At 37.7% G+C, this 26494-nt stretch overlaps 2 protein-coding genes across 2 annotated transcripts in view; one reads left to right on the top strand and one right to left on the bottom strand.

Annotated features, from left to right (window-relative positions):
- Positions 1-9868: 9868 nt before the first annotated feature.
- On the bottom strand, positions 9869-25672 carry RIBC2 (RIB43A domain with coiled-coils 2; the record flags this gene model as incomplete). Its single annotated transcript, XM_080359569.1, has 7 exons — positions 9869-9950; positions 10927-11093; positions 12662-12889; positions 18741-18859; positions 19984-20328; positions 21893-21974; positions 25556-25672. The coding sequence occupies 7 exons, from the start codon at positions 25670-25672 to the stop codon at positions 9869-9871; spliced, it is 1140 nt and encodes a 379-aa protein (XP_080215695.1).
- Positions 25673-26069: 397 nt separating this feature from the next.
- SMC1B (structural maintenance of chromosomes 1B) overlaps positions 26070-26494 on the top strand; it is a gene marked incomplete at both ends in the record, with an annotated part of 35517 nt that continues 35092 nt past the window's right edge. Inside the window, one exon of the mRNA XM_080341641.1 lies at positions 26070-26178. Within this exon, the coding sequence (XP_080197767.1) occupies positions 26070-26178 (109 nt within the window). The remainder of the gene's footprint in view (positions 26179-26494) is intronic.

Genomic DNA, 26494 nt, shown 5'->3' on the forward strand with positions numbered 1-26494 from the left:
ATTCTAGTAATGTCATGTTCTCCTTTTTGCTTATATAAAATATACTTACTGACAGTCTTATGTAGAGCTTATTGGGGAAGGGGGTGGAATAAAAAAAAAAAACTGAGAGATACTGGATGAAAATTTGGTTCCGCTCAGGGGTTAGGTTTTCACATATTATTATATACCTTTTAAACATATGGTACAAACTGGAACACAAAAGGTTCCACTTAAATTTGAGGAGAAATGTCTTCTCAGTGAGGGTGCCAGAGCACTGGAACAGGCTGCCCAGGGAGGTTGTGGAGTCTCCTACTCTGGAGACATTCAAAACCCACCTGGACACCTTCCTGTGCAACCTCATCCAGGTGTTCCTGCTCCGCCAGGGGGACTGGACTAGACGATCTTTCGAGGTCCCTTCCAATCCCTAACACTCTGTGATTCTGTGTTAAGTATACACTGGCAGAGCTCACTTGTTTGAACCACACATGCCCAATGCTCTCAGTTTTGTAAGAACTGTTAGACAACCTTCTAAGGTCTCAAAACTAGAAAAGCTAAGAGCCTTTAGACCCTACCTTAATGCAGTTCATTGAAGAAATAAGCTATTTCCCAGCTCTACACCAGCTGTGTAACACTTGGCTAGCCTTGGCAGAATCTCTCATTCTTCAGTCACTTAAGCTTCCAATGAAAAACATTGTAGACAAAAAGCTTATGATCTCTGCTGGAATGAACTCTATTGATGGCCATCCTTCCAGAAGCCCAGTACTATATTATTTTTTTTTAACTCAGCAGGAGCTAAACAGATGGCTTTGAAAACTGCACTTTCATTTATGTATATGCATCCGCACTTACGAATTACATGCTCATATATACAGGGGTAGGCTAAAAAACTGACCCACTGCAATTTCAGTTATCCTGAGTCTAGACTTAGTATTCAGATCTCTGAGCTGGACTCAGACCAGACATAGGGAAATCTGAATCTCCCAAGAATTCACAACTCAGACTTTTCATTGCTTTGGACTGACTATCATCCCAGAAGGAGCATGAAAGTGGGAGTGACAGTGGATCCATGTGCCTCTGATAAGACAGTATTTTCCAGCTAGATGGCTTGCTGGAGACTGCAAAGTAGCAAATGGGTAAAATCCTCAAACTCCAATTACTATGTGTCTGCGCCGTTTCTTTTAACTGAGTTTTCTCATATACTACAGTTTCAAACTGTTCACCAGTTTTACTGTTTTCTCATGTTCTTTTCACCAATTTCCTCACTCATCCTGATCCCAGAGCAGTGTCATTGGTTTCAGGTATTGTAACCAATTTCCATGACATCTGTGTTTTAATAGCTCATCACTTAATTGCCACTGACAGCATTAAAACAACAACTAATATTTTAATATTAACTGATTTTTAAAACAAAATATTTCATTGGTAATATTTTTCTGTAGTTGGTTCTTCTTTTTTGTCATTTTGTCCTGTATATGCAGTATTTTCAAATCCTCACTTCCTTCTTAGCATTTTCAAACAAGGAAGTGGTATGAACTAACCCTTACATTGTATTGATGGAAAAAGATCACAGAAAATTTAATAAAGCTCAAAGCTAAATATTTTTCATTTTTATATGCTGTGTCATAGATAGCTAGTACTTACAGTACTCTTTCTTTTTTAACATATTTGAAACACCACCACTGTAATAGCCAATATTCTGCTAAGATAGCCAGAGCACATACGGGACTGCTGTTTTGTTTCAAGTCGGTGTGATGATGATGATATATCTGGATCCTCAGTACTTCCGCTCTCTTGTATTGCAAATGGGATAATTACATTAGCTCACATATTATTACAAAAGAATTATCTACCTTTATCTATCTTTTCTAAGGATGGAAAGAAGGGGCCTTTTTTTTTCTGGAGCTTAATATGACTATTTTTGCTATGTTAACTGCAATTGTGCAATTTCTACTATGACGTCTAGTGGCTGCTGTTTATTTTCTGTGGTTTCTTCTACAGACAAGATTTTTGTGGTTTATGCTGTGACGAATTATGATTGCTAATAAGAAGCCACAGGATTTAGACTTCTCAGGGTCAGAGTTCACTATAATTTTGCTGAGCAGCACTACATTTCTGAGTTAGAGCATCAACAAGAAAAGATCCAACAGTAACGTCCTCCTCGCCTGACGGCAAATACTCATGCAAGTATTTTATACATCACTGAAGTAATCAGTGGAATTTTCTCTAAACTTGGAACAAATCTATATTAATATGGCACTCACTTTTCACGACTAGTCTCCTCTATACATTTTGATCCATTCTCCTGGCTGATAGTTCAGTCAAGAAGAACTATGACTTTAAACTGCAGAAAGGAGTATCTTTCTGAAGGTTACTGCATAAAATGCAGGTAGTACATACAATCAGTAAGGTGTCTGGCTGTGCAGTGCTGTCCCATTCTTGTAATAAATCTAGAAATAAGAGGACAGTTTATTTGGAAAAGCATTTAAGCAAACACAAAGTATGCTAAAGTCCTAAAGAAGTATTCAAAGATTCCTGCAAAAATAGGGACAGATATATAACTGTAACAAAAGAAACATACAGAACAGTAGCGGTCATCTATTTAATAAAGTTAATTAAAAAAACCAATAAGCTAAACCAAGCCTTAAATAAATTCAACTTTAGATAAAACTCTGCTTCCAAAAAGCAGTATCTATCCTGACTAAATTATTGTCTGAAGTACTCCTCATACTCCCAGTACATCATCAGCCTTTAAGTAGAATGTCTGCTAGATATCCATGTGATGTCATCTGAAAAGCATTTCACTCTAGTAATAATCGCAATGTGATATGACAGAAATCACATATAAAATTTACTGGAACAGACTTACTATTAAATTTCTCCCTAATTCATACAGAGTATTTCCTTGCTTCAAGAATTTGAAGTACAGTTTTGAGGTATTACAGGGCTGGGAATGAACACAGGATCCTCAGGAAAGAAACGTGGAGGTATATGAGAAGCAAATAAAGAAGAGTACAATTATAGTCTGAAAACCAGAACTGACCCGTCTTAATTAAATCCTTTTGTTTATTAGCATTACTAAAGTAACATTAGGTAAGAAGAAAATACTAATAACACTTCACTAAAAGATGCAAATAAAGCTTAACTTCACCCTTGCATCAGGAAAATCAGGAACCTTAGTAAAATGTAGTTTATCTGTTCAGAAACTGATTATTTTTCCCATTCTTTCTTCCAGTTTAAAATCTATATGGCCCTTTGTCTATGAACAGTTTGCCTTGTTTATTTGTACATTGAATTTATGATTATGTAACATATCTGCCTACATTGCCAAGTTTTGAGGTTAACGTCCCTTGAATTGGATACTAAACAATATCTTCAGTAATTAAAAACTGGTTATGAGAAAGTGATCTAAAAATAACTCATTTGAACAGAGAAATATCAAGATCCTCACACAAATATGAAACAGAATAGAAAAAGAGAATTAATACTTTTTTATCATTCTATAATAAATTTTCAGTATTTGAAATAGCTATGTTTACAAGAGTAGAAATCTCTTTAATATTGCTATAACAACTTATGCAATTTGTCAAAGCAGCAGCAGCAATTTACTAAGTGAACTCCTTCTATTTGTATAGAATTAAATGACTCGTAATAATATAAATCGAATGTAGTTCACCAAACCAAAATTCACTAACATAATAGGCTTAATTCTGATTAGTTCAATTCAGAGGTTAATTTTATTCATGCCAACAAATGAAAAAAAATTAGTGAATGGCGAAAGCTGAGCCAGAAAAACACCAAGAAATTATTTTATAAGGTCTGTTCACTCCTTTTGGATTTATGATGTTCTGGGGTTTTGTTTGTTTGTTTTAGCTGAAAAATTGCTTTTTTTTCCTCAGTTTTTTATTATGAAGTTGGAGATACACTTTAAACATAATTCTTGTACCATGCAAACACCCTAAGTTTAAGAGAAGCATTACATTTTACTTCAAAGCTGTATTTCATTAGCTACTGTGATCCAAAGCTCACTAATATCTATAAGACTCTTACTAGGCTTTTATAAGTTAGAGGAAGAAACGTAATTACGTTAGTAACTCAGCCATCTCTTCTTGTAAAATAGCAAATAAAACAGCAGACTTATTTTTCTTTAAACTTTTAATTAACTGATAAAACTAGAACATCCATATATTATTGGAAGAAAATAAACAGCCCACTGGCATGTGGGTAACGGGGACTTTTTTTGTTTGCGTAGTTTATTTTGTCTCTCTCACCTATGCAGTAAAATAAAACCGGTGGGAATATTTTTAAATTTGCTAGATGTTATGAAAATTCCTAATTAAGAAAATAACTACTAAAAAAATAAAAGTAAGCAAAATTAAACATTATCAAGTGTAGCATGGAGGAACAATGCACACTGGGATGCAGACAAAGATGCACACACAGGCAGAGATCTTGTTCAGGACGGAGCACAGAGCCAGGCAGAGCAGAGAGCTGAGCCAGGCTGAGACCCTCTTTATTAACCATTGACAATTTATAGGATTTACAGATACGGGCCTGGACTAAGAGGTTAAACAAGTAATTGTTATTAAAACCACACCACGGTCATGTTATGTTTGTTTCAGTTATGTTCCCACACATTCACGGACCAGGCCCAAGGACATTCACACATCACATGTACTTGGGGGAGGTTATCCGGTGCGAGATACCATTCTCACGAGTCTGGGCTATCACTCTTTACAATTATGAGAAATCTACTTCAGTGCAAGCTGTCCAAGACCCTTCATATTTTAACTAGTTGCTATGATCTAATTAAGTCATAAAATTTGTATTCATCTGTGAATACCTAAGTAGCAGGTAGTCTGAAAGAGAAGGCTGTAGGAGACCAAATTTATAGGGACAGCAGTCAGAAGAAATAAGGTTATTGCAAACAGATTTAAGAAAATTTTTGTGTGAGTAGGGATGTTTCCAAACCAAAATCATTTATCATGTGGAACATAATGGTAGATGTCTCAAGCCATTATGTGGACTACAGAGATTACAGAACAGCATAACAAAATGGACAGTAATATATTGTCAAGAATCAATGGTCTGGTTTGAAGAGAAACAACTAATCAAGTCCCACAAGCCTTTGTCCTGGTAAAATGGTATTCAACATAGTGAAAAAGGAGGTAAATATTGTGATCATATACTTTACTGCTCATATTAACCTACCAGTGTAGCAAAAAGATGGTGAAAAGAGCTGCATGGTAAGTTTGTGATACTGAATGACGGGGAGATAAAATGGTAGGTGAAGTTTGATACAAAAAAAATCCCCAAAGTAATGCACAATAAAACCTCAAAAAAACGCCCAAACTAAACCAAATCAAACAAAATGCCCACAACCTTAAGTTTATATATATTTGGTGGCCCTGAATGAGCTGATACCACTGAAGAAGAAGATCTCCAAGTTACAGTATAGAGTTCTATGAAAATGCATCTCACTGCTCAACAATGGCCAAGAAAACAAACCAGATGTTGGGATTGTATGGAAATATACATATAAATATTATGGAAAATACAATAGAAAATAACCATTCTTACACAGTCTTCTGACTTCATCTCAAAAAGGTTATGTAGTAAAATTCTTAAAGTACATATATGGTTAGCAAGGACTGAGAAATATACATTACAGCTGTTCAATGAGGAATTACTGAACCAACTAAGGACTCTTTTCAGCCTAGAAAAAGGGAAGATTAAATGGTGATGTGACAGAGGTCTAAAAACTGTAAAGAAAACAGGGAATAGCTGTTCACCATTTTAAAATATTTTCATAAAAAGATTAACAAGCACCAACCAAAGCTGGAAGATGTCAGGTTCAAAAACAAACAAACAAAAGGTATGGAGTCTGCAAAAATAATTTTCTATCACAGTTCTTAAACTTCATAAGAAGCACCTATAGCTCTACAAGTCCCTAAGACAGTTTGATGGAAATTAATATTCCTTCATCAAAGAGAGGAAGATGATTTAGTTGGATACTTATTCTGTCACGTTTCTTAGTCCCTCTTTAGGGAAAGAAATGGAAGAAGGGTAACGATACACAGAATTTCAAACTCATTTGCTCACACCAATTACCATCATTTCAAAGACTTCACTATGCACTTTTCACTATGTAGTGAGATACACTGAAAAAGAGATCTCATTTAGCTAGTTCACGTTCCAGTGAAACACAGAAAGATTTATACCGATGCAATTTAAACATTACAGAACTACAAACATAACCAAACCAACTGATTGCCATGAGATTCTTTTCTACTAAGAATTTCCTTGGGTCAGAGCTTTGCTCTGGATTTAGGATGGAGAAATTCCCCACGGCAAGGAGCAAGGTCACTTAACATAAATTGATGGCTTCTACAACAGCCAGAGTAATTTTGTGTTTTCTTTTCCTGAAAGCAATCACCATTATCTTGCTCAACAGCATCACGGACATGCATTTTTCAAAGGTGCATGTATATTCTATCAATGCCACCTCTCAGTCTTCACTCCTTTACCTGCCTGTTTGTTCATCTGTAGATTCAATATTTTTTGATACACGAATCTTGCTTACAGCAAAACTAAAAGCAAATACAATTATATGAGTGAAATTATATTATGAAGTATAGACTGTGACCAGCTCATAAAAGTTAACAGTTGCCTTTTCCGTGCAGAAATTAAACATTGTATGTTGATCATTGACAGTATTATGTGCAATATTATAGAAGTATAAACTTTGAAAACTAAAAGCAAGTAGATACTGTTAAAAGGATGTCCCAGATATAACTTGGGAAATATACAGCAACAGATTAAAACAGATGAAAGAATGAATAGACCAGGCAGGGAATAATCGTTATCCTTGGAAGTATTAGCTAGCCAAATTTTGCTGTTGTTAACATCCATTAATTCAATAGTTTTAGAAGGCCTTCTTCTTTACATCTCTACAAAAAGATCAATTTCATGCTAGCCTCTCTTCAGACAAGGAAATACAAGTTCATCTATCACATAATATACAATATTCAAAGAAGTGTAGCTTGTTATGAAAATATCTCTAATACAAAATTACTTATATATCAAGTCCTCCTAGGAACAAGTGAAAAGGTTTTGTGCATACAGTGTATGGAATTATAAAAAATATGAGTGTAAAAAAAACCAGGAAAAAGTAGAATACTGGACTCAGTTCAACCACTGTAACTTTTTTTATAAACTTGAAATACATACCTTTTCCCAGATTATTAACCCAAAGTACAACTGTTATAAAGTCTGTAAAAACCTACTCACACAAGTTGGACAAATGACAACAACCTCATGAACTTTTCAACACTTTCTTTATTAATTTTTCTGTCCAATAACTAAAACTTTAGTTAAAAAAAAAAAAGTCAGAGACTGAGATATTCATCACAGATCAAAATGAACCATTTGATGGCCTTTCTATTCTAGTATCTGCACTCCTGAGATCGTTAATTTAATACAGTATTTGGTAATACTACAAAGACATCCAGCCATGTGTGAATCCTAGTCTGACGAATAAATGAATCTCCAAATGCTACCACATTAGAATTTCTTGAATCCCATCCCTTCTTACTTCTTTGTAGTCCAGCTCATCATTAGTAGTGCATGTGTGATCCGTTCTCAGGTTTTATCTTCAAACTTTGCTGAACAGAATATTCTTCAGTTCCTGTTTTCCAGCAATAATGCATTTCTACCTGGTTTCTACCCATACTGCAATTAGCTCCACTTGTATTAATAAACTAAAACTGTGACATAGCTTTTGGCTATGGGTTATACTGTCCCAAGACACGTTATTAGCCATTTTTACACTCTCTCCCTACTTGATTTGCTTACTCCTCTCCATCTAGAAGGATTAACATGATGATCTTTTCCAGACTTCTGCTGTTACTACTTTGTTCAAAATGGTAATTAGTCATATCAGCCTGATCCCACAGGGACACTATTTCAGCTGAGCAAACAGACCTGTTTGAAAAGAGTCCCCTTTCAAGGAATGCAGACAGACCTGTTTGAATAGTGCCCTTTCAAGGAATACTTCCTTCAAACACCTCAAAATCCTCCTAATAATAGCTATCTTGAGAACCATGCATTCTTCATTATTTTCACAAAGATGAGAATAACTCATTAGAGTTTACCTTGGCCTCAGTTTCTTAAACATCTTTCCTACTTAGCTTGGTGCGGACATCTTCAACCTGTTTCATCAGAACTCGAAGTTATTATTTATCCTGATACAAAGAACAATCAGAGGAATCTTTGCCAATATTATGAGGAAGTTTTAACCACAAGTTTACATCCCAGATTCTGGCAAGCTACAAATACGTATTCAAGACATATTCTGATAAACTGCCTCTCCTTTTATTGGGTGTTTACAATCTCTTAGAGGTCTTGGATGTTTAGCTGAATATCTGGTCATCTCTCTCTCATTCTTTCATCTGTTTTGTATCATTAAGTCTTCTAATCCTTCTTCCAGTCCTCTCTATGTCATCTCTTTGCCTTCTGGATATCTCCATCATCCATGTCTCTTGTGCAGTTAGTTTCTTCCATTGCTTCTTCATATTTTCTTCTCATGTGTATCACTTGCCAATTTTTCAAGGATCATTGATTGGCTCTTCCATTGCAAAGTCAATTTTGTAACCATAAGGCCAAGGAAGCAAATTGTTTCCCTGAATTGCCCCACTCAAACTGAGATTTTTCTCCTTGATTTTGTTTGGTACATACCTGCTTCGTGCTCCCTCTTCCATCACATCTGTAAAGCCTCCCTATACACTCTCTTTCAGAAGCACACTGCCCTTAAATTTTCTCCGTTATTTCTAATGAGTGACAGCATATGTAGGAATATTTTCGCCCCACACTTTTCCCCACTTACTATAACACACATTCCATTTCTGTGTCATGCCTTATTGGTATAATCACCTCAGTAAATATCCACATCTTCACAGAAGCATAGAAGGTTTTTGGTCAGAAGGGATTGTAAAGATCATCTAGTCCAACCTCCTTGCAATGGACAGGGTCACCTTCCCTTCTAGGTTGCTGAAAGCTGCATCCAGCCTGGCCTTGAACACCTCCAGGGATGGGGAATCCACAAATTCTCTGGGCAGCCTGTTCCACTGCCTCACCACTCTCATGGTGAAGAATTTCTTCCTTTCATCTAATGTAAACCTACACTCTTTTAGTTTACAGCCATTATCCCTTGTCCTGTCACTACATGCCCTTCTTCTCTTCTTATTCCCACTATCAGGCAATTAAAGTGACACTTCTGAACCAAGCTGTCCATTTCTTCCTGTTTGCTTGCTTTCATGTTCTGGCCTTTTTTGTCTTAAAAAACCAAACCAAACCAAACCAACAAAGACCAACAAAACAAAACCAAAACCAAAACCAAACAACAACAACAAAACCAACCAAACACAACAAAAAAGAAAGCTCAAAAAAAAAGCCCCACAAATTTTTGTGCCTGGGTCATCTTTTCTCCCCTTCTATAGAATCTGCTAAGTGTAGATCACCTGTGATCTATGTCAAGCAGCAGTGCTCTCTGATACCAAGTTGCCTTAACTAGCATTATATTTTACATTGTGATTCCTTTCCAGAAAATGATTTCTAAAGGCATGGAAAATGTAAATATTCCATTACACCTGAGACACAATAGTCAAACAACCTACTACTGAATCTACTAATACTTTCTGGAAAAACAAAGTTCAAAAACTATTACAGTGTTCTCCTCCTCTTTGCACAGATGTGGCCTAGCAGACTTTTAGTTTGAGTGCACTGTTTGAACAGGGTAGGGAACAGATGAAAATAATAAAACATGGGATTTCTCAATTAAATTTTTAATATGTCTACATACTTCTGTATATTTCAGGTTGATGCATCCAGAATGTCATCGGCTGGTTGTATTAAACTGTGCATAGTACTGGTCTGTTGGAAAGTTTGAAAATTCTTCTTCTTTAAGATAAATATTCCTAGCAATAAATAAAAGAAATGTAGTTAGTAAATGTTTTCCCATTAGAATATGGAAATAACCTGAGAAACCTAAAGGTAAGGCATAGCAGTCATAAATGTTCATAAAATTCAGAAATATTTTAAATTGAATTAAATAGAACTAGATTTTTTCCTCCTAAATGTATGCCATGTCTCAATGTAGCAAACTTCTTCACCCTAAAACAAGTTTCCAAAAAAATCTCACAGTGAAGAACTAAATTAACACAATTCTGAATTTTTGCTTTCATAACAGAAAAACATCAGGTACTGGAAATTCTTTTGCAAAATGTATGTATGCACAATGAAGGGAAAAAAAAAAAAAAAAAAGACTGGAAGACTAGAACACCAAATCTGTTGGGTTTATTTTTTTTCTTCACATAGTATCTTCCTCCTTTTCCCATTAGAGCAGACACAAGATCTGTCCACCGAGACATGTCCAGTGGTCAGCTAAAGAATCCTCTAGTTTTCTTACAGATAATGGAAGAGATCTGTTTGTGCTGTTTGCTTAACCTTGAGCTATCAGAAACTGGCAGTTCTGCTGAAGTCAGTGGATACCCATCCTCTTTTGTTTCAGAAAGCTAAAGCAAATTTAAGATATACATACTGTTTTACACCTGATAATGTAATTTTCTGCACAATTAATTGTATTTATTCTTGATTTTGCTATCTGTATAAACCGCCTGTTGTCAGTGGAAGACTTAAGACTTCCAGCTACTAATCCATACATGTAAGTCACTAATCACTAACAATCATAACCTACTCTTTGAATATTGTTTAAAATAGTACTGAAAAACACACTTAAAAATCAACAATTTAGCTTAAGTAAGTATAAACTTTTGACAAATGTATTTTAAAAGTAACAAACAATACAAGTGAAAAAGCTCTTTGAAAGCCAAGCTATTGTGTCAATGGTAAAGATTTTTATTTGAAAAAAAAGAAAACTCTTTTGTTACTTACTTTGATTTCTGCTCCCGAGATAGCTCTGCATTTACATTATCTAAAGCTCGGCGGTATTCCCGATTTTGTCGTTCTAGATGCCGCTCTAAAATCAACTGCGCTCTTGCAGCCTGTAGACGTTGCCTGTCCCATTCGGCATCTCTTCGGCGTTCTTCCTCGTTTAGTCTCTATAGGAGTGCAAAAAAATTGCTTCTTTTTCTCTTTGTTCAAAGATGAAACAGTATATGTAAAGTCTGATTGGTAAATTCATCCAAACTTGCTTGCCTTTACTGAACACTAGGGGTAACATTTGAAACGGAGAAAACTAGGTAGGAGCCCATGCTTTAGGCAGAAGTAAGATACTGCAGATTAGAAAACTGTCCTTTTCCAGGGAGCAAGACAGACTCCTACTTCTGCACAAGGTAAGAAAATTTGGATCTGCTGCCTGGCAGAAGTTAATAAGTAGATTTCTATTTCCTTCTGACATATTAGCTCTCTCTAAAAACCCAGAGCAGCAAAACAGGTTTGTTTTTTGTCTTTTGAGGTTTTTGTTTGTTGTTGGTTTTTTTTCAAGTTGTTGTTTGCAGGAGTTCTCATTTACTGAGGTTAGAAGTTAGTAGTCATCAGTATGCCTTATAATATAGCTAATTCAGTGTAATAACTGAGCCACCAACACCAGATGCCTAGAGCAAAATTGGGTTTTTTGCCCCTGTTGTGCTACCACTTCCTTACTTCTTGTCTGACATCACATTGAACTAATTCAAAAAACCAGGCCTGCAAAAAACTCACTTTTCTTGGGGCTCATTTTCTGCCAGCTTAACTAGCTGACTAGGTTTACTTTAGTCATAGGAGAGCCATGACAATGACAATTCTATTTTCAGGTTTAATAATAGCAGTAGATAAGACATAGTGTAGCATATGGTACTATAGGGATTAAAAAATAAAACTGAACAGCTATTCATTAGCTGTTATGAATCCAGCCTCTGCACTGAATGAGGTAAGTAGCTTCTTACTTCACAATACCTAGACCTGTACACTCGTGACTGCCTAGGAAGGGTAGATTTCTTCATTTTGACTGCCTGCTTCTATCCACCTTAAGAGCAGCAATTATTGGCAATATTTTGTTTTTCTGTTGTAACGCTGTCACAGAGCATGGCTCGTAGTTGTGTGGGATGGTAGGAAGAAAACTCTGTTGTGTTCATGAACTTGAAATATGACGATGAAATATACATGAGCAGGAACACTAGACCTGTTCTATTTGTCTTGCTTGAGTACCCCTGAGCACAAGAACGATGCCCCAGCTGCTCTGCTCTCACCCTCAGCCCCTGGCTCTTCTTCCCGTATGGAGCAGCACACTCCTTGTCATCCCTTACAGGCAACTCATGCAGTTTTAAGTCCTAAACTGCACCATGAAGCCTGGCTCTCAGGCTGTGGCAGAGCTTTGCTCCTCTGCAGGACCACCACAGACTGTGACCCGAGAACCACCAGGCCACTTGGCCCTGGGCTCCACAGCAACTTTCCTCCCAGCCATATTCCAGGGCTCCAGCCCACTCCTGCTGCTCCATGACATTTTCCAGCTGCTTCTGAGACACTGTGTTCAGTTTGATGGATTAAAGTTTGGGTAAAATTCAGATCAGTGAAAAACACAGTCTTATAATGGAACATGCAGGGCAAACAATAAATATTTTCTTCTACAAGCATCCTCTATAATATTATTACAACCAGGAATACAGAATATGCATGTAAGCTTAAATACCATTTTCTCCAGAACTTGTTCCTTTTGAGAGTAACGGATTGCCATCAGCTGATCCTGATTCATTCCCTTCCATCGATCTGTGATCACACGATGTCTACCAAATGAACTGACTGCTTGTTCAGGGTTTTCAGAAAGTAAGTCTCCTTGAAGGAGGCCGGAAATTTCATCCATGTCATCTTTCATTTTTTGGTGCTTTTCCAACTTCTTTCTCTCAGCTACTTCAGCAGCCTAAGTTAAGTGAAAGAAAAGAACTGATAGTTTTCCAAGAGAAAATATTAACTAAGGGGTGCAACAAAGTCAGCATATCATAAAAGATTTCTTTCCAATTTGCATACCGTTGTCAATTGCATCACATATAAATACTATGATTATGGTCCTATAGGCTAAGATGGAAAATCTAATGCTATACATTTCTTAAATGTTGTCAGATCACATACAGCAAGTAATTTGGGGAAAAATAATTTTGTTTTATAAGAAAAGCCAGAATTAAATAAAAAAAACCTTCACATTAGTCCACAAGCAAACACCAGTTGAAATTTGGAAGGCAGACACAATATGGAAGAAATTTATGATAAACATTTACAACCTCGAACCACTGGCCTTGATACATATTACATATACCTGGAGAGCATGGTTAGGCACTCAAAAGAAAGAGACAGCAGATGCCTTTGCTGATCCAAAATGCAAACTTGAATCATACTATGGGAATACATCAGTAGTACTGGAAAACATAATATGCATTTCCTATGGAAATTACTGTTTCTAATGTCCACTTGTGGTGGGTTAACCTTGGCTGGATACCAGATGCCTACCAAGTTGCTCTATCACTTCCGTCCTCAGCAGGACAGGACAGGGAGAAAATAAGTTGGAAAAACACTTGTGGGTCAAGATAAAAGCAGTTTCATAAAGTAAAGGCAAAGGTCGCACATGGAAGTAAAAGAGAACAGAAGATTTATTCTCTACTTCCCATAAGCAGGCGATGTCCAGCCACTTCCCATCAGTATGTGTAGCACTTAATCCAGAGGATAAAGGTAGTAATAACAAATTCCCCGCCCTCACCCCCTCTTCTATTAGCTTTTATTGCTGAGCAGACGTCAAACAGCAAGGATCAGTTTGGGTAAGCTGCCCTGGCCATGTCCCCTCGCAAGATCTTTTCCAACCTCAGTGTACCGGGTGACGGGGAGAGATGGCCTTGAATCTGTGCGAGTACTGCACAGCAGTAGCCAAAACACTGGTGCACTATCAATATCTTTCTAGCTACCAATACAAAGCACAGTGCTATAAGGGCTGCTATAGGCAAAATTAACTCTGTCTCAGACAAACCCAGTATACCACTGTAAGATCATAGTCTCCTGTTCAGAGGAAATTTTCCCCTCATAAAATTCCAGAAAGCAAAAGGATTTTACTTGGAAGTAATTACCTTCCAAAGAAGAATTAGACCAAGCAAACTAATTCAAAGTAGAATGATAATGCCATGCATCATTCATTTCTAATCTGTCTCATTCTTCTGTAATGTGTAAACTAAACCATCAGGAACAATGCTGATTGCCAGCTTCCACTTGGACAGAGTACAGACAATCTCCTTCTTGCTCAGGCACAAAGAGCACAGGTTACCAAACCTGCCTCTCACTTACGTAGCTTTACACATATATCTTGTCCGCGACAGACCAGTGGACACCCATCTCTCCAGTTTGTTCAGGATTGTCTCATGCTCTGTTCAAAAATCAAAAAACTTCTAATAAAAAAGAAAACAAAAACAGCAAAGATTTTCAATCATATGGTATTTTTGGGAGACTAAACCAGAGTGTCTGTGTATGTACTTTTAGCTCACTAGTACTATGAATAGAGCAATTATTTTTTAGTTCTGAAGATGCTCCAGAGTAAATCACATTTAACAGAAAGTCATTTTGAATGGGCCTCACATAATTACTGGCCTATGATGAAGAATTATTGAAGCTTAAAATGTGTAATTTTTGTTTAGATCACTTGATTAATGTAATTCTACTGTGATCTAGCGATAGGTCCAAAAAAGGCACCAAGATCTTGCAACTCTAACCTTCTCAGTAAGAGGGAGAGCCTAAAACTTCTGAGCTGTCTGGGAGTCTTACTGGACGAAACTCCCAGCTCTGTGCATACATATACATGTAGCACTACTATGCAATGATTAATGACACTGCAAACCAAAGATTTTAAATTCACAAAATGCATTAGATTTAACCTATCAAGCCAAATCCCTTATAAAACCTAATTCATTGGCATAACATAGAAAAAAAGAAATCAGATGCACAAATATATGCTCCTTTATTTATTTTGATTTGTGATCCAACATTATATATCTTCCCTAAGACTAAATGCTTCCTTTCGATGTTCAAGTCATAAAGCACAAGAAGAAATGCACATAGAAGCATTATGAGGCCAGGACTTCACATGCTTAGAATAACACCAAGTTTCGAGTGCATGAGGAACTAACTACTGCCAATACAGGACTAAAGGAATGTGCAGCTCCTAAACTCCTTATCATTAAGTCACAAAGTTCACAGATGACCAGAGTGACCTATCCAGGGTCTTAGGAACTTGAGAAAGTATTCTTAGTCTGTATAGTGAATACATTTCCTTTGTCTGTATTGTACAGAGGCTTCTCTCACAGTAGAAAATTGCATATCCAGCACATTCAAGCTAGGAACTTGTGCTTAGCAATGTCTGTTAAAAATCAGTACATGCACTATGCTTCCTTATCCCTGAAAAGATGGTAAAAATGTTGTTGATTCTAGACACTGAATATCAGGAATAGGATGTAAATGATAACAGATATTTGCACAGTACACTTCAAACAATGATAAAACGTTACCACTCTTCTTCTGCGTTTAAGCACTCAAGATATTTCATTTCAGGTGAAAAATGGCTCCATGGCGAATGCAAATACATCATTTACTCAAAGCCTGAAAAGCTATTTCTCTGAAGTGGCTGCTGGCTCTGAATTTGTTAGTAATGACATAATGTCGAGTGAATAATGAAGCTGAATAATGAAGCAGAATAACGCCATCAAATGTCCAAGATAACAATATTATCAGCAAAACTATAAAGCTGTTGTGGTATGCCCAGGAATAAATTCTAACTGCAGCTACATAAGATTTATAAGCTTGTTAACAAGTCTATAAATATGAGATCGTTAAATTAGAGATCCTTTGTAGTCACATCCTCTCATTTTCTTAGCATTATCTACAAAGTGTCTTGGAAAAGATTCAAGTCTTGTGCTACATAAAGCAAAAAGACCCTTTCTGATTTCAAGAGCACAATCAGTATATCTATCACTGTACTGCTAAACTGGGCATTCCCAAGTGGTAGTATCCTTAGTGAGGAAACTCTTTCTGCAACTGTAAGATTCTGCTATGGAATCACAATCACATCAAAAGAAGTGAAAAATATATACTCTAGTCAGGAGTCTGGGTAGCCTTCATTTCTTTTACCTGGCCTGCCAAATTAAAATGATTACTATGTATGTATGAATTATTCCAGAAGGAATAACTGACAGTTCGAGCTGGTAGTAAAAGTCTTCTCTTGCACCAAGGACAAGGCATTTCTGGCTAACACATACTTAAGTGAAGGAAAATCTGAGATGAAGCATAGCATGAATTTTCTGGATACTACACACACTTAAAATGTTTACAGTACAGGATCCTTCACTGCTGGGAAATACGATACCAAACTTACCATCAGTTCATTGTCCTGCTAGTTAATTTCAGAAGAACAAAAAGAACCATTTGCAATTAGCTTGTTAAGAATAAAAGTGTTGGCAATGGTACTATGGTAAGTGGAGGAAGGTGAACCACTGTCACAGGGAGCAGCAACATCAAATCCTGTATAAAGGCAGGCTGTGATGAACTAAGATACCCTACTTTCAGTCACTTGCTGAGATTCTTTACCAATTGAGCAGCAGACTGAACAAAAAAACGTTTCTCCTCAAGTACATGACTTAGCGGTTTTTATGGTTTTGTGTCTCTTTTTTTTTTTTAAATAAATTATTTTTTACATCCCCTATGGTCAATCTCAAGGACTATAGATGATGGTCATGGAGATAATGACTGATCCAAAGCCAAATTCTAAAAAACTTCTTCGTTTCTGAAGATGCATTCCCATATTACACTTTATCCAAATTACAATAACTGTGGGTTGCCTTAGGAAGGGTAGGTTTGCTTTTTCCCTTTACCACCTGCGCACTCACTCCTCCTAGTCATATCTAGCAGTCACTCATTCTAGACCAGAGTTTACTTTCTTTTGGATTTGAGAAATGATTTAACACATCCTGAAGCTTTGTGATCATTAGATCCAAGACAAGAGACAAAGCAAAAATAAATTAATGAAACTTAGGGAACAGGAAGAAGGAGTTCCTCTTTTGGTAGTCACTGATAGGTAGAGTAGTTGCGGGTAGAGCAAAACATACTGTCAGACTGCACCCTCAAGAGGTTAAGGTCTTCAAATCAGCTGTTCAAAATGTTGAAACTGCTGGAAACTTCTGTTTGATGTATATGAGGTCAGATACAGAGATTTCTTCTGTGAAGTTCACTCTCAGTCTAAATGTCCTAGTTTTCTCTCTTGGGAAAAAGATGTATAGTAAATCCCTCTGTAACATAGCTTTCTCTTAAAGACAACGTCAGTGAAAGGCCTGGCAACCTGAAACCTCTGGCTTGCATGTTTAATAAAGCAGCAACTGTGGCGAGCACATCATTTCAGGGAAATAAAAGAGCTTTTCTCAATCATTGAGCAAAAAATCAAAATGCTGAAAATAGTATTGTGGTCTTAACTAACTAGCTCAGAAAGAAAGAAAGAGGTGCAAGCTATAAATCCAATCTACACAACACAGCAAGGGACAGTAAGAACTAAAATGCCCCAACCTCTGTTATCATATTATCTATTATATGATTAAAAAAACCCAAAGTGCAAGTATTCTTTCTAATTTTTATAAATTTAATATGCACACAAGGCAAGGAGAATGTATATGCCCAAACATTAAAAACCACACCCAACACAAATGTCCCACCCCATTCCATCCCCAGATCCTGTCACAAATTCAGGAAATTTATGTGGAATCAATTGGTATGACAATAATTATTTGGGATACTACTGCTACCCTATGTGTACCAGGCACCTAGTGTACTTCTGTGGCTATTCATAAAAAATACCGTTCAGTAGACATGACTTCAAGCGGTAAAAGCCTTTTCAGTTACCTTGGGCTATCTATAGACAAAATTATATGCCCAATGTGCCCTGAAAGGCTCAAGCAACACTTACACAAATATCTGTACAGTTTAGACTTAAACCAAAAGATAGCATACTTAAAGTAGGCAATTAAAATGTGATAATTTTGATGTGACTAAATAAATTCAAAGCTAATTTACACCCAATACAGTTTAATCAAACTAATTACATCCATGTAGCCCTTTGAGCTGTACGTGTAAGCTGAATGGAAAACAAATCTGTGCAGTAAGGTAAAGAACCGAAGTGTGACAGATAATGGTACTAAGACAGACAGAGAAAGGTTCATGTCATGTTTGAACACGTTCCAAACCATGCTTGGTAAAGAACTGAGAGACATGTATGCAAATACCAAGGAAGCAGCCAAAGCACCAAAAACAGTGGTTGTGAGGAATTAATGTAGGCAATAAAGACAAAAAGCTACTGGTAGTAATGTGCCCACACAAGCAAAAAGAAAAGTAGGCAGACTCAGCTAAGATTATTCAATAAGTGACATAAAACCAGAAGAAAGCATGGGTGGCATTTGCTGTATCCCTATTGACAATCTGAAAGTCCCTGAGAGACTGGGGTGTTGTTGCTGTCCTCTAGTGAGCAAGTTGAGAACAAGGAGGGAGAATTTTGACACAGGGTAACTAGACAGAGGATAGCTAGATCCTTGCAGAGTTCAAAGTGAATAAATCCTGTCTTCCAATTACTGAAACAACCTTGGAAGTTAGCTGCTAAAAACCCCTCTAAAGACATCATTACTTGCTGTAGTTTTGCACATCTTATTTTCCTTCTGCGTCTCCGCTTCTTATAAAACAAACTAACCAACCCATTAATTTACCTGGGCTCTGTTGAAATCTTTAGTAGCTGCACAAACAGCACGCTTGTTTTCTTCTTCTTTTTGTTGTAACTCCATAGTCTTTTGGTCAAGTTCAATCCTATATTTATCATGAAGATCATCTAAATTAAATTAAAATGAAAAGTAATCAATATTCATGGATACGATGTGCCATATGGTTAAGCCACAATAAGACAGATGGAGGAGCTACAAATACAGTAGGCTGAATTACATGACTCTTTCCAGATCCTACCACTGAAGCGTTCCATCTTGGAATTTCAGGTGACTCATTAGATCAATTTATTATTGTCCCAGTTTCAGCTGGGATAGCATTCATTTTCTTCCTAATAGCTGGTATAGTGCTGTGTTTTGGATTTAGTATGAGAATAATGTTGATAATACACTGATGTTTTGGTTGTTGCTCAGTAGTCAAGGACTTATGAGCTTCTCAAGCAGTGCCAGGTGCCTGAAAAGCTCAGAGGGGGCACAGCCAGAACAGCTGACCCAAAATGGCCAAAGGGATATTCCATATCATATGATGTCATGCTCAGTATGTATTTTGGAGGAAAAACAAAGGAAGAGGGGTCATTTGGAGGTATGGTGTCTGTCTTGACAAGTAACTGTTACGTGTGATGGAGCCCTGCTTTCCTGAAGGTGGCTGAACACGTGCCTCCTAATAGGAAGTACTGAATAAATTCCTTGTTTCGCTTTGCTTGGATGCGCAGCTTTTGCTTTACTTATTAAACTGCCTTTATCTCAACCCATGATTTTTCTTACTTTTACCCTTTCAATTCTGTTCCCCATCCGATCAGGGTGGGGAGTGAGCAACTATGTGGTGCTTAGTTGCCAGCTGGGGTTAAACCATGATGATTATGTAGCTCATGTTTTCTTAACAGTCAGACAAAGCTAAAGTGAAAAAAATGTTTCATGACAAGCTAGAAAAGAAAAATTAGTATTATTTTGTGTGCTCTAGAAGAGCGAAGATTGGATAATCTGGTCTGATAAAGTAAACGTTAACATCTAGCATGCAAAATAGATGTTTTTTTCAGAATGCTCTGATACTTCATTTGAGGCATAAGACAGAAATGAAATTATCATGTTATTAAGTACAGATTTCTTAAATGAAATACTGAATACACTAAAATACTGCTGTCAGACTCTGACACAATAGGCTATCCCATAGTTTTGTCAGATATCTGCTTTTTCTGAAATTCTGGTATTAAAACTTTATTATCTTTTTTGTTACCTGCAAATTTTTGATCAGCTAATGCATTCTTCAAGTCTTTCTGCTGCTGAAGAGACCACTCTCTTAACTGCTCCTTTTGAAATTTGATCCTTTGATCATAGTTCAAGTCTTCACCCATAAACTTCTGCAAGCCAGATATAGTACATCGAGGATCATCGTCTGAAAGTCGAGCAGGTCTATCCTTCTTTAGAGCTTGCGGATCAGACAGGTCAAATTCACGTCTTGTTTCTGGCTTCTGAAAGTTCTTCTGAAATTCATTGATAGCCTTGTTTATGTTTCTGATGTCATTTTTCTGTCGTTCTTCTAGCATACACATGATCTTGTCATTTTGCTTCATTTCATTAGCTAAAAAAAGTGAACACAGTGAAAATACAGTTCCTAGAACTGTGCATGTATCATTGAAGTGCACATCTAAGATGGAAAATAAAATTTTGAAGAGGAATAAATAGAATATAAGTCTTCAAACTTATATACCTTAGGAAAGAGTATTCGATCTAGGAGTACCAGCCCAGTGAACACGCTAATGTTAGTAGTATTTCCCAATAAAATATTTTCAGTTTTTTAGGAATCAGTTCTCTTATTGATGTTACAATGAAATATATGCATGTGAAACAAAGACAATAATATACACTTCTAGAACAATGAGGTTTCATTTGATTAAAACTTACAGTAACACATGAAACAGAATGCATACTAATTCTTCCTATTTACTTTTAGTCTACAGTTACAACTGAAATACATTAAGTTGTTTCGTAAGGAAAAAAGTAAAAAAAAAAAAAAATCAGGCTCCCAATGAAAGGAATATAGTTTTTTCATAGTTACAATGATTTTTACAACCACAGCACTAAAAGAATTGTCTGGAACTAATAGTTTTTGAAGAGCTTACTAGCTCTTGCCCATTTAATCAAAATGCTGTAATTGATATAGTTTTAAAGAAAACCAAGCAAACACCAATAAAACCCCATCCAAAACTACCCATACTAGCCATTTAAATATAATTCACAATAAAAGATCATTTCCTCTGCTGCCAGACTACACATTGCTTCTGGCAGTTTCCTAGGAGCCAGAGTCTGACAGGTATTCTGCCAGGAAAATCACAAGCAGCCATAGAAGCACAGCATGGAAGTTGGCAGCTCCATTCCAGCTCTTCTTGAAACCCACAGAGAGCTCTGTCTGGGAGACCTTTTCACATGATATCACAGGAAAGCATTCTGAACACAGAGGGCCACAAAGGGTTTTGAGGTCAGGGGACATGGCTGAAATATTTGTGTCGTTATGTGCTCTGACTCAGCAGTGGCTCCTGCTTACAGCCCTGTTGTACATGACTCATGCTTCTAGCAACAATAATGTATAGAAAATTCTATAAAAATCTCTATATCTGATTGAAGAGTGGCCAGATAGAACATGGGCTTACTCTACAAGAAAGCAACCAAACACAACTGCCACAACTATTCTGAAAAGAACTGCATTAAGTAATAAAGGTTTTTTTATAAAATGTTTCCGTATCTTCAGGTCTTTAAACAATGCTATTTGTCAACATTTATTGAAAGAAAATACAGAAAATTCTGGCCTCTTAGGAAATACATACCAGTTTAATCATGTCAATATAAATCTCCAGATACTGAGGAAAACACATACTGTACCAATCCAAATATATGAACATAAATATGACTACACATTATAGCATTCAGTTCACATGTCTAAATTCAGAGAACAGCCTACAATTGCACTTACATATATATATCTTGATTGATATATTTATACAGATAGAGTAATACAGCAAGACTCAAGGAGATAGGTTCCATTAGAAATAAATACTGCAGTTTGAAATACTTGAAGGGAAAACAGGAAACAGATATTAAACTACATTTAACTCGTCACAGAAATATCAGAGTATCTCTAAATATACCAAATTCTTCATTTCGTGCTCTTTCAGCTGCTTCTTGAATTTTCCTCTCCTTAACTTGGGTATCCAGTGCATCTTTATCAACCTATGAAAATTTAAAAAAAAGCAGCTCTTTAAGAGATACTATTTTTGAAGGATTAAAATCAGTCATTGTCGAGCTACATGGATTCACAGTTGTACAAGACAGATACAAAACCACTACCAACAGGGTATATACACATCACTATTTAATGTAGGTAACATAAAACGAAAATCCAGAAACAGCAAAATTCTTGTTTGTTTGCTACATTTTAATAATGACAGGTGTAATCCTCCACCAGCTCAGAACAAAACACCACATTTACATGATATATAGAGCTATAAATACAAACATTTTAAGCTGCATTACATAGAATATGTTTTCCCCATTATAGGTAGCATTTTTACTTAGTTTTTTCTTGCTTTCACTTAAAAAGCAGGTATTTTGACAGTCAAGATGACAGGAATTTATAACGGTTCAGATTTGAAAAAAACATAGATCCTTCCCTATAAGTACATTGAGGAAATAATAGGGAATGCAAAGAAATTTTCCAGTCTTATCTGATAGTGGGACTCATTTCGTTGCCAAAATGCAATATTGGGTGCCCTTTGAGATACATGCAGACATCTACAATGACCAGACAGATACAATACATAATATTTGACATTCCTGGAGAGTGGTAGCTGAGCAAGGCATAATACTCTAAGGTATTTCATAAAATTGTAGCAGCCACCTACATTTTAGGCAAAAGAATCGGGTTGACAGAAGGTGGCAAATTAATAGGCAGAAACCTAGATTTTTTTTTTTTTTTTCAACTAATTGAGTCACTTAATGTCTTTAAAAGATTTAACAAAAAACAATGACAATTCTTCAAGAATCTGGTAAACTACTATGATACCCTTTGCCTCAAAACTGTTCAGATCAAGACAGAAAGACCTAAACTGATCATGGCTGAAAATACACAAGAACTGCTAACTATACCAATCCGGAAACAGGTAAATCTGTAAGCAAGGGTGAAACCATAAAGAATTCTACAGGGTATCATTGTCCAAAACCAACATTGTTGTGGACATTACGTAACAACTCATTTAGAGGTCTCATTTGGGAAATCAAACTTTCAGTCTGACTGTAGGAAACACTGTTAAGACAAATTCAATATGTCTCTATCAGTAGTTTCTGGCAATAATACAGGTAAGTAAATGTATTGACTTGTGTGTGCAAATTCAGTTATACTACCAGCTCTCTCCCATTAGAACTCTTTTAACTTGAAAAGTATACATCCCTAAAACAACCATTCCTTGTCACATAAAGCTACACATTCAACTTCTAAGCACTAAAATAAGAAATTCCTTACTATGAAACAATTTGAAGTCGCTAATTTCTAATCTACTTGTATTTATGCACAATAGTTCATCTATAAATGGAAAGTAATTTTTCATTTAGACTACTCATCTGAACACTTTTGGGAAATCACTGATTTACTGAGGATAAATTCTTAAACCTGTAAGTGAGGAGACTGGTATCTTACTTTTTCATTACTCAGATGAGGAAACATACAGAGGTCCAAGTAATAATAAAATCAAGGAAAAAATAATTTAAATCTAGGTTCCCATTCTGCTTTCCAGTCAGTATATTATCTCCATATTTTTAAACTGCTCAATCCCTGCCTAAGGATTTGTGGTGTCTAAGTAAATACTGCCTTGTTTTTTTTTTAATTTTGTGAGAAACATCTGCTCTGCTAAACTGGTGACAGAGAGAAAGCAAAGAAACTAAAACCACATTAGAAATACTGATATAGTATATCTCTGTATAGACTTGTTGACTCTTCATGCTTGGCCTAATTTCAAAGAACAAGAATAGCCCTTTTGTCAGCAGCCATTATTCTGTCAATGAATAAGGTACACTGAGTGACATTAATCAAAATATTTACAAAATCCTTCCAATGGGCTCGCCTTCATTTTAGATGTTTGTCTCTTGCAAACTGATCTATCAAAACCTGTCTGATAGTTAGTTCTGCAAAAACATTTGAGAAAGACCTTCAGATGCCGTAATTCAATATTGCTCAATGAAGTACACAAAGACATGCTGATCTCCATTTTACATTTAATTCTTAAGGTTCTAGAAAAGACTTCTTGCAGGGAAATTCTGTGTTTCATGATGAAGAAAGTTGATCTCTATCACTATATCCGTCCTGCCTCTATTAAAAAAGGTTATTAGCTGAGTAGATTGTTGGCTACCATCTATGTCAGGATGTTGTATCATGCGGACAACCCGACCTGATAATTAAGTGGGAACCACTATTTAGCTGTGGAAAATGACTCTTGCATAAGAGTCACAAGAATAAATCCTAGGTGCTGTCAGAAATAAGGTGAAGATACCCTTCCACTAACATGAGACATGTTTCAGGTACTTAAACATGATGGATCAAATTGGCATCTGTTGCATTTCTACCAGTCCAATGAAGTCAACAGACTGGACTTATTTTCACCAACTCTAAACGTGGTTCTTTGCTAGTTAATGCTATGGCACTTAGACACGATATATTTATCAGCATAAAACACTCAAAATCCTTTACAAGCAAAATTTAAACTTATTTCACCTCGCAGCACTCTCCCTCCACACACACATCTGGAGCCTTAACACGGGCCTTTGGACACAGGAAAATTAAATAACCTATTGCACGCAAAAATTTAAATAGGTATAAAATACAACGTCATTGACATTCAGGGTGCAAACTGTATAGATGACTCTAGACAAAACCCATCAGATGGAAGCTATCATCCCCACAGATCTTCAAAGACTGAAGGGCATTCACATTCTGAATCTTAGAACCATAAAATCGTTTTGGTTGGAAGGGGCCCTTAAGATCATCGAGTTCGACCACCACTTCAGGAAAAAAAGGACATATCAGTTAATTCCAGATACATAAACATGGCCTGATGGGTCCATTCTATTTTGCCTGATGCAAAATAGAGACCAACAGCAGGATCCCTATCAACAATAAATCTCTAACAGACTTTATCTTCTAGTCAGAATCAAGGACATAAGGGAAGTTATCAGCAAAGCAGTTTAGTAGTTTCCATCACATTGCATGAGCTGACTCTGCAGGCTTCTGGCTTACCCCAAAGCAAAGCATACTACATTAAGTTAACTCCTACACAGATATTGAAACACAGACTTCCATCTTTTTTCCCATCACGGAAAAACTACATGTTGCCCTCAAACCCTACAGCTGGGAGATACAAATCCCCCCCATGCTCCCTCAGAAACACTCGCCAGCGTACATAACGCTGCTGACGATACTTAGAGAACCTCAAATCGCTTTCACCAGGAAAACTTTCAAAAGCGCCTCAGCCCTGCAAAAGACGCAACAGGGTGTTTGGTGTTTATCCCCCGTTTCCCGCCGCCTGTAACCACCCGCGCTCGCGCACACTTAGGAGGCGCTGAGGGGGCGCGCGCTGCCCGCAGCCGTTGGGGCGGCCGCCACCCGCGCGCCCAGGCGGGTACAGCTCCCCCCGCCTCTAGCGTGCCCTAAGGGTCACCCCCGCTTTCCAACACTCCTCCCAGGGCACATCGGGGCAGGGAGACGGCGCCACCCCTCCCCGCTGCGCCGCGGCCCGGGCTGGGGGCTTCGGCAGCGCCCTCACCCCTATGGTCCGGAGTCGCGCGTTGAAGATGCGGCTCTGCCGCTGCCGCTCCTGCTGCCGCCTCCGCTCCACGGCGGCGGCCTCCTGCAGGTCTCGCTCCGGCCCCAGACGGCTCATGGTGCCTAGGGATCAACCGGCCGCCGGGGCTGCGCCGGCGACGTGCCCGGACAGAAGCTACCGCTCCTGGAGCACAACACACAGGGTCGCCATGGGAGCAGGAGCCCCGCCCCTTTCCCGTTTGCCCCGCCCCCTCCGCACCCTCGTGCCGCCGCCCAGCGTGGTGAGGCAGTGTGGCTGCAAGCACGAGGCCGAAGGCCGTTGAGGGCCGGGCAGTAGCGGCGCCGCCTGTGGCGGGGAGAGGCCTGGAGGCGGTTGGAGGCCGAGCGGAAGGGGGGGCCTCCCCTCCGCCGAAAGGCAAACTACTGAAGCAGACTCGTTGATTATTTAAATTTTCGTGGGAGTGAGACGTTACTGAGCTACCTGCCTCAGCTGTGCCTCTCCCAGTGCTGCAGGGATGGGTTACCTGAAGGTGCTGGTGGTGAAGGACTTCAAGTCATGGAGGGGAGAGCAGGTTATTGGCCCCTTCATGAGGTTCAACTGCATCATTGGGCCCAATGGATCAGGTAGCAGGCTGGGGGGAGGTCAGTGGGCAGCTGGTCACCCTGGTTCTCCACTGTAGCTATCAAGATTGAAGTTTGTTTTGAGGTCTCTGACAGGTCTTTTTTTTGTGTGCGCTACAGGCTTGATGGGAGGGAAATCATAGCGGTGCAGGTGCAAGCCCAGGAATAGGGCCAACATGGCTGCACTGGGTGAGCTTGGTGATAGCTTTTCTATTCAGCAGAGTTGTAGGGCTATGTGGAGGGGAAGTAAGGATTCTCATGGGCCTGCTTAAAGTGTCTTCATATGCACCTGAGTGGGTAACAACACAAATTATGGAGG

Source organism: Nesoenas mayeri (assembly GCF_963082525.1).
Source record: "Nesoenas mayeri genome assembly, chromosome: 1".
NCBI classification, from domain to species: domain Eukaryota; kingdom Metazoa; phylum Chordata; class Aves; order Columbiformes; family Columbidae; genus Nesoenas; species Nesoenas mayeri.